Raw genomic sequence first — 9,100 nt, 5'->3', positions numbered from 1 at the left:
TCTCTATCAAATAAAGGCATGAAAAGGCCAAAAAACAAGTCTATAACTATTCTGGTGGCACCCTCGAGCCTCCGTACAAACAGGTTCGAAAGCATTTTATCTCCAAATTCAAGGTTCAGTTGTTCGGAACGGAGACCGATGAAGCGCTGATCCTCCCCGGAGATCTGGGAAATCACAGAACCGGGAAATATTTAGTTATACAAGTTTAAAACTGGTAAACTGGATTTTGAGTTCCGCTTCTTTAACTGTTTTTTGTGCCACGTCTGATCTCTGCTATCTCTGCCACACATGAACTCTCCTTTCATTTCAGATCCTGCCACCCTGCCCTGCAATAACCCCCTGTGTCCCATCACCTGCTCCTCCCCGAACCCACCTGCACACCTGCTCCCACTTCCTCATTAACCCTTGCAGTATATTTACCACCATCGTCTCACACTGATTCCCAACCTGTTTCCTTCAGGGAGCCATTTTCCGTCACAGAGTCAACTGACTATAATATATATAATATTCAGTAATAACGACAATAACAGAAGAGAACATACAGAGAACACAATAACCTCCTCCCTGACGCTCCCCTTGTTCTATCAGCTCTTTGGTTTTAACTGCAAACTTTGCTAAAATCAAAAAGGCCTTTCAACCTCCCTGTGAACCACTGGTCTATTGTGCTTGATATTTATCAGCCCAGCCTTGTCCCCCTCCCTCCCTCCCTGCCTGCCTGCCTCCCTCCCTGCCTGCCTCCCTCCCTCCCTCTTGGATTTCTCCCTCCCTTTCGTCTGCTTCCCAGCTGGATAAGTTGTCCCCTTTCTCCTGAGTCTGCCTGGTATCGATCCTCATCTCTTAAAACATTTAACAGTTTGTCTTCACATCTTTCTTCAAGCAGTCTTTTAAATGTTGAATTATGATTTGCAGCAGTACCTGATGTGACTGTTTGTTGTTCTACAGAAAAGTCCACAGCTCTCAAAGTCCACCAGACTCTGGATAGACAAGCACTAACAGGTGAGATTAACATGTAGAACCAGAGCTGAAGAAGATTCAGCTGAAGGGAAAGAAAGTGTAAAGATACCGTTGACCTGGAATAACCCTCAGTCTCTGTCTGTGTGATGTGTTTCCAGATGACGCTGCCAGAAGCAGCTGTTCGGCTCTTCTCCTCCTGTCTGTTCTTGTCACGAGTTTCCATATTCTTCGTCTCGTCTGAGAATCTTTCCTCATCACAGATATCTGCTCACAGATATTGACCCTGCAAACTATAACCACAGATAATGGAAATGTTCTCTGTTGTGTCGTCATCGTGTAGCCTGAATAACATTTCAGATGAGCCAGGAGAGCCGTGTGCTGGATCACGTTGAGTTACAGAGCGTGAGGTAAATGGAGGAAATGTTGGTTTTCAGCTTTAGAGTTAGGTGAGTGTGCACAAGTAGAGCAGGTTTCTGACACAATATCTAATATCTAATATAAACTCCAGCAGCACTTTTAGTATAAAGAACAACTTTTTCGTACCGCTGCGTGGTTGCAAGTCGTATAAACGTAGGAAATCTGACAAACTGGGATTTCACTGCTTCCCAATTGATCAGCACCTGAAAAGACTGAAACATCGGGAGGGACATCGGCCATCTTGAAAGGTGAAGCAACATCCAGCCTCTTCGATAGCATTACAGGATAAGACAGAAAAGTATATTTGCTGAAACTTTCACTTTATCCTGACAGAAATACATGAGACAGATACTCTGTTAAAATATCAGGATCCTCTGGCTCGTACTTGTGCTACTTGACGGCATTTACAAGAGTCCCCCGGGCCCGAACGCAAACAACCAATCCGAGCTGAAAGAGCCAGAAAGAGGCTTTCTATCTTTCTCTGCTCTGATTGGTTGTTTTTGTTCAGGCCTGGTGGATTCTTATAGATGCCGTCAAGGAGCACCAAGAGGAGCCAGAGGGACCAGCTCTGTTCACAGATTCTGTCTCAAGTTCTGTCAGGATGAAGTGAAAGTTTCAGTAAATAAAACAAAAAGTTATTTTAATAAAATAACTTTTTGAAGCAACATATTTGACGAGCTGTTAGCATCCAGCCGATTCCTGGCTAACATTACCGTTCGATATCGTTACAGGATAAGACAGAAAAGTAAATTAATTCTAAAGTATCTGCACATTTATTTGAGCCTGGAAGTAAAACAGTCGATGTTCTTGCAACCGACAGAAAACTTAAAAGAACATCAACCTGAAACACGCTGGATGGAACTTTAATCCCGTTGCAATGTCGCTGTCTCTTTACTAGACCTCAGAAATGTTACGGTTGGCGTTAAGTCAGTAACATCATGTGACATTATGCTTACTGGAACCCATATTTCTGTTTAATGTTAATACCACACGAAAAAACTAAAATGCTTTGAACTCATTGTGTTGTATTAACCTTACACAGAAATATTGGTTCCAGTGAGTTAATGTCACATATTGTTACTGACTTAAAGCTGCAGTATTTACTTTTATACAAATATTTTTTTGTTTTTATTTGCTGGAACTTTCACTATTTCCTGACAGAAATACACGAGACAGAGATCTGTTAAAATATCAGGATCCTCTGGCTCGTACTTGCGCTCCTTGACGGCATTTACAAGAGTCCCCCGGGCCCGAACGCAAACAACCAATCCGAGCTGAAAGAGCCAGAAAGAGGCTTTGGGTTGGCGGCTTGATGATAGATTGTTTAGAGCTTCATTCACAGGGTGTCAAAGCATCTGTATTTGACTTCCTGAGAATGAGACTCAGCAATCACTCATCATCAAGCCTCCAAGCAAAGCGTCTTTCTATCTTTCTCTGCTCTGATTGGTTGTTTTTGTTCGGTCCCGGTGGATTCCTATAGATGCCGTTAGGAGCACCAAGAGGAGCCAGAGGGACCAGATCCGTTCACAGATTATCTGTCTCATGTTCATGTCAGGAGGAAGTGACGTTTCAGCAAAATAAAAACAAAGAAGTTTTTAATAAAAGTTAACGCTGGGCCAGCTTAAACCCAGAAATGTTCTACCCAGTCGGGCCATATTGCAAACTGAAAGCAAGCAAATTGACAGAGTCTTTAGCATCCCCGGCCGCTTCCATGGCTACATACTGTTCTCGATAGTCGTTACAGAACAGACGGAAAAGTAAATTAATTCTAAAAATACGCACAATTTACTTTTGAGCGTGAAAGTAAAACAGTTCCCCCAAAATTTGGGTTTCCTTTTGGGGCAAAAAACCCGAGCAGATTTTTGTTTTTAAAAAACCGCGTCTGAAAACTAAAGAAACATGCGACCTGAAACATGCCTCGATGGAAGCTTTAATCACGTTGAAATGTCACAGTCTCGGCGCACGGTCGGGAGGCGCGCGCGGGCAGGACCGCGCCGGGCCGCGGGTGGCCAGCGCGCGCGTGTGCGACCCGCGACGGCGGCGGCCGGCGGCCGCCCGCGCTTCGCGCCGGCCCGGCCCCCAGGCGGCTGCGGCGGGGCGGGGAGCGATCCGGCCCGCTGCCCTGAGGACAGCCCCATCATCCAAGGACTCAAGCAAAGCGTCTTTCTATCTTCTCTGCTCTGATTGTTTGTTTTTGTTCGGTCCCGGTGATTCCTGATAGATGCCGTTAGGAGCCACGAAAGAGGAGCCAGAGGGACCAAGATCCGTTCACAGATTAATCTGTCTCATGTTCGTCAAAGGAAGTGAACGTTTCAGCAAATAAAACTAAAAGTTATTTGAATAAAAGTTACCTGCTGCAGCTTTAACCAGAACGTTTCTACAGTCGGTTGAAGAGACAATAAAATAATGTTAAATTAAAAGCTTTATTACATCCAGATTTACTGTCAGGCTTAAATAAACGTGTCCAAGATGTTTCAGAATTAATTTACAGCTTTCCCATCATATTGTGTAACGATATCAAAAAGTAATGTTTACACCGGTGTACGATACGTATCACTATACAGCAGTTACAATTAAATATATTCCAATCTAAGAAAAATACAATTTTAGAAATATTTGTATAACATCGAACATCATAACTCTCCGTTTACAACTCATATGTTGTGTTTGAGGGTTTAACCACAATGTGCTTTTTAAATCTGACACACTATCACAGAACAACATCAACATCTAATGGATCTGTTGTTTTATTTTGAAATATGGCCTCGATGTCCCGGCGGATCCGTTGGGAGATGGTGAAATTATGATTTTGTCAGATTTCTTCTGTTTACACGACTCGCAACCTGGACAGGGCAAATAGAAAATGTCGACCATGTGAATACATGTCAGCTGTCAACTGTCAGACAATGCGTCGGGACGTCAAACAACACTTTACAAATAACGTTTAGAAATTTTCTTCATTTATAATTTAAATGTTATTTGTATTATGTTTTATGACCCCAGTAACTCATTCTGTGTATAAAGTTGTTCTTTACAAGTGTTGCTGGAGTTTCAACCTCCTGAGATGTAGATCAGCACATTAACAAAACTATTTCCACTGGAGCTAAACTGGAGTCACCTAGTTTAGCACTGGCAGACTGGAAGCAGAGGGAAACGGTTAGCCCGGCTCTGTCTGATGTTCAGCCATTTAATTAACATTTATAACATATTATGGCCCATATTCAATCATACGAGTATTTTATTTAGGATGGATTTTGTAATAAATAAGAAAACATAAGAGTTGGAGAGTGTGGAGACTTCAAAGCTTAAAAATGTGAACAAATTGTGTTTTTTTAAATCTGATATTTGAAGGAAAAAGAAAATAATAACAAAAACAACAACTGCCAGCATGTAAACTGTGAGTGTGGACAGTGACTTAAGTGTGTTTTTATGGGAATTAAAGAAAGTGTTGTTTTCATCAAGTTTTGCACAAAATTGAAATACTTCAGACACACTTCAGTGACCTCATTTTATATATATTGTTTATTTACTGACTTTTATTCAACACACAAATTCTAAAAATGAATATGAAATAATTCAAATGATACATAAACATGAGAAGAATACACCCAATGTGACGGAGTGAATTAACAATAATTGTATTTACTTTACAAATGTACCTAAAACACAATAAAGTAAAGACAAAGTAAGAATATGGACAAAATAGCTGATTAAAAGTTCTGGTTGTATTAATATGTTATTTACTCCGTGATAAACACATTGTTTACTGTCTCTCCAACCAGGAAGCTGTCATCGTTTTCTTTGATATTAAAAGCTGAATATTAATTAAATCTAATGGGAGCTGGTTTGGATTGTTAAACTGTAAATATAAAGCTTCATGTTCATATAGATCTACTCTTACTTTACATTCTAACTAAAGTGGTATTTTCACACATTTTAACCCATTAAAAACAAATAACATTAAATAATTCTGATATATTTCATGTTCATACAAATCAGTCTGATCCATATATTGTGTGGTTATCGGGATTTTAGCTGTGCTGTGATCTTCTGTTGCAATCAGTATTTAATTCATATTGTTTATTGTTTATATGTGTAATGTGATGGCTGTGATGTGATTTATCAAAGTTAGTTTGTATTTACACCTGAAATAAAACAAAGACATAAAAATAAAAGAAGCAAACACAATCATGTTGTATTACCTTTACTGTGAAACTCTACAGACGGTTATAAGTTCACAACACGATGAACTGATGATTCAAAGAGAGAAAGGCACAAAGCAACTTTAAGAGTGAGAGAGTGAATCTTTAAAGGGTCAGTCTGGAGATATTCTGCATTTATACATTATTACAATGAACACATTCACCGTCCTGCTGCCCTAAATACTCACCACAGCACTGAATGTGGATTCATCCGCCGCTGAAAATAGTCCCTAACAAATAGAACATTTCCTGTTTGTTTGATAAAAACCTTTTTTAAACATGAATTTATATATTTGAGATGAGTTTTTAAAGGTTTACGTGTTCAGTAGGAACCAGAGGGTTCGGGGCCGAGAGCCACAGACAGGAAGTGAAAGTATTGACGACACATTGATAGTTTCGGTGTTGGTTTTGTGCGACTGGTGATGAAGAATAAACATACAGAATATCTTCAGCTTCATCCTTTAATGGGCAGTCTCACCTTTAAGTAATGAGTTCACAAGAGCTTCTCTCCCATGAGTGTTAAACATCAAATTAAATAAAAACAAACAACGTCAACAAATTAAACTTCTGTATATTTTCATCATGAAATGATTGAATAAACATTTTACACTTCTGTTTTTATTTGTTTTAAAAGTTATAATCCTTCAGAATCACTGTTTATGTTTAACTTCTTTCTCTCTCTCTCTCTGGTAGTTTTCATTGTCGGTGGCAGGGTCTGCCGCTCCTGGTCCTGGATTCATGTCGCCTTCACACAAGAGACTGACAGGAATGTTTTAATCCGGTTCTATTGTTTGTTATTTGATCCCTAACGAAGCTGCAACCTCCATCGCTGCAGTTCCTCTATCGGCCTCTAGAGGCTGCAGCAGTGAGTCTCCATAAGGCTCCATAATAAAATGTTCAACAGCAGAAATAAACATGTTTACTTTTAGTGTCTAGAGCTAAAATCCACCTATGAGGGACTTAACCGAGATTACATCCAGTTTTAATGATTCAGTCAATGTTGCCTGTTTTTACTGTTCACTCTCATGCAGACGTGTCAGAGCAGAGTATTAAGCTAATGCTAATGCTACACAACGTTCCCTACTGCTGCTGCTTCACACTAAAATACTTCAACTGGCTTTTATTGTGAAACCACCACAGGAGTCAGAGTACGACTGCACAGACGGAGGTTGCTCCTGGCGTGATGGAAAAAGGCGATTTATTGACCGACGACTTTATTTATTTATTAAAACTTTTTTTTTTCGGCTGCACAATAAACAGAAATCTGAAGGATTATTACGGAATATTTAAGTGAATCTGTGTTACAGGTGAACACTGTTAGCGTTAATGTCTGCTGATGTTTTAATGCAAAGTGGAAAATAAAAGGACTTCGTATCCATCGAGGACATCGGCTCGCGTCTCCGTGTCGAACCTTTCCGATCTGTTCTTCTGGAGGGAAAACAAACTCGTGTTCTTCAGCTGAGAGGGGACGAAGACCTCCAGACCTTTCGGATGTGTTCACGCTCCGGTTTCAAACACGAGCAGCCGGTTAGAAGTTGGGTTTGTGCTTCTTCACCTCCACCATGAGGTGGTGCAGGTTGATGAGCTCGGAGCGGACGGCCAGGCTGCGGAACGTCGGCTGGTTCAGGATCTTGTGGAAGCCGTGGTAGTACTGGATCAGCTGGGTCAGAGCGCCCTGCGGCGGGAAGAGGAAGAGGTTATGACATCACACACACACACACACACACACAGGAATGACCCCGAATATGAAACGAACAGATCATTTTCTTTTTTCTTTAAATTAAATAAATTAGGAAAGAAAGCCGTGAAAGTAAACACAGCGACGTCGTGCAGTGCGTCTGTGGACAGGTCTGGTTCTGTATATTGGTTCATCTCAAGGGGCTTCATCCTTCCAACAAACGCCTCTACAGCGGTGGGCCGCCATGGGGGGGGTCGTTTAGTAGTAACTGAGTAACAAGTGATGAGTAATAGATTACTGTTTTAGAGTGAGGACGTTGCTGCCGTCTCACCTGTATGATGCTCGTTCCATTTTTGAAGTTGGTGAAGGACCTCATAACGTCCTGACTCATCGCCTCAACCGACTGTTTCCACGTACTGGAAAACCCCCGAACCAGCTGAGTGATACGGGCTGCGCGCGCACACACACACACACTTGGTTAATTTCATGTTTTCCAGGCTAAGAAAATACTGGCAAAATAAAAAAATCACAATAAAATACATCTATTTTCAAAATACAGGAAAATAATAATAATGATAATAATAAAGAACAGGAATCAAACACGAGGAACCATCAATATTCATCAATAACAATGTACAGAATAATCAATAAACACTATAACACTAAAACTAACTATATTTCTGCCTTCCTGACATTCTTCTATCTAACCTTTTATTCAGTTTTATCTTTTATTCTAATTAACGTCTGAGGGCCTCGGGGCCCCCGTGAGGCACAAAGGGGGGTTACGAGGTCAGATCGAGTTCGGGGCCGACACGTTCAAAGTAATCATTCTAAAATCTAAAATACGTCACATTTGTACAACATTCATTTTTCATAATAAAAGCTTCAGTGAGTTTAAATGCTTCAGGGAAAACTGAAATGGTTTTTACAGTGTGAAGAAACTCAAAGACCCAAAACTTCTATTAGTAGCCTTTAAGAACAAAAAAACATTCTTTCAAATTAAAAGCCTTCTAGTGTTTCATACATGGTAAAACATTTTTAGATTTTGGAATATTTTAAAAACTAAATCACTGAAGTTTCCTGCTGAGAAATATATTGGATGGGTTTTTTTTTGTCAACTGTCAGTTAGAAAATACTGAAAAGTAATTGAATTGTGTGACTTCCTCTCCCCGTGTACGTGTACAGTTGGCGCGAGAGGAAAGGATGTGGGGAAGCTGATGTGGTGAGTTTGTGCAGAAATTCTATCGTCTTGAGACTTTTGGAGGAAAACAAAACTGCTCATTACTCAGTAAAACAGAACTAAAGCCTGAGCTCAAAGTCTGACCGCTGGGCGTGGAGCCACACAGGAAACAGAGTGCAGTCTGTTCTCGCCATCAGCGGCAGTAAAAAGGTCATTTAGAGACTCTGGCTTAGTTTACACACACAAATATAAAGTCGTTATTATTATATTTAGACATAAAGTTGTAAATAAAATGTACATTAAAAAAGATTCAGGTAAGAAAGAGAAACTGAAACTCCTCTCACCTTCCTCATTCTTCAGCCGGTCCAGCTGCCCTTTCTCCATCAACGCCTCGGCCTCCTTCACAAAGGCAATCATTCCTCCGAAGGGCGGAGACAGGATCTCCTCGATGAACTCCTAAAATAAAAACCCATCAGAGACAGTTGTGGTAAAACACCGAGCTGTGTGAGCTGCCGCTGGCGTGCTAAAGCAGAAGAGTCCCAGTGACTCCGTGATCCTGACCGACCGGCTCCTGATTGTTGTTGAACGGATATTTTAGATATTACAGTGCGCAGTTCAGGTACATTAAAGTACATATGCAGTGAAATAGCTCTGTATTACATCACAGGG

General features: G+C 40.7%; 2 protein-coding genes across 4 annotated transcripts in view; one reads left to right on the top strand and one right to left on the bottom strand.

The window, feature by feature from the left end:
• lgals17 (galectin 17) overlaps positions 1–2,026 on the top strand; it is a 7,837-nt gene extending 5,811 nt beyond the window's left edge. For 2 of the 3 annotated variants that reach the window (XR_004797506.1, XR_004797505.1), the window contains 2 exons: positions 943–996; positions 1,113–1,195. Coding sequence is in view for 1 of the 3 variants with exons in the window: in XM_035681479.1 (XP_035537372.1) it covers positions 943–996; positions 1,113–1,195 (137 nt within the window). In the remaining 2 variants the exon portion in view is untranslated. Of the gene's footprint in view, positions 1–942; positions 997–1,112 lie in introns of all 3 variants that reach the window. The other variant, XM_035681479.1, reaches the window with a different exon arrangement.
• Positions 2,027–5,559: 3,533 nt separating this feature from the next.
• vps52 (VPS52 subunit of GARP complex) overlaps positions 5,560–9,100 on the bottom strand; it is a gene marked incomplete at its 5' end in the record, with an annotated part of 7,870 nt that continues 4,329 nt past the window's right edge. Inside the window, 3 exons of the mRNA XM_035681869.1 lie at positions 5,560–7,248; positions 7,583–7,701; positions 8,776–8,887. Of these exons, the coding sequence (XP_035537762.1) occupies positions 7,102–7,248; positions 7,583–7,701; positions 8,776–8,887 (378 nt within the window). The remainder of the gene's footprint in view (positions 7,249–7,582; positions 7,702–8,775; positions 8,888–9,100) is intronic.

The sequence above is a fragment of the Morone saxatilis genome, unplaced genomic scaffold (assembly GCF_004916995.1).
Source record: "Morone saxatilis isolate NCDOM2014 unplaced genomic scaffold, NCSU_SB_2.0 Contig9, whole genome shotgun sequence".
Lineage (NCBI taxonomy): Eukaryota > Metazoa > Chordata > Actinopteri > Moronidae > Morone > Morone saxatilis.
Note: the sequence above shows the minus strand (reverse complement) of the source record. Positions and strands in the feature narration are given on the sequence as shown.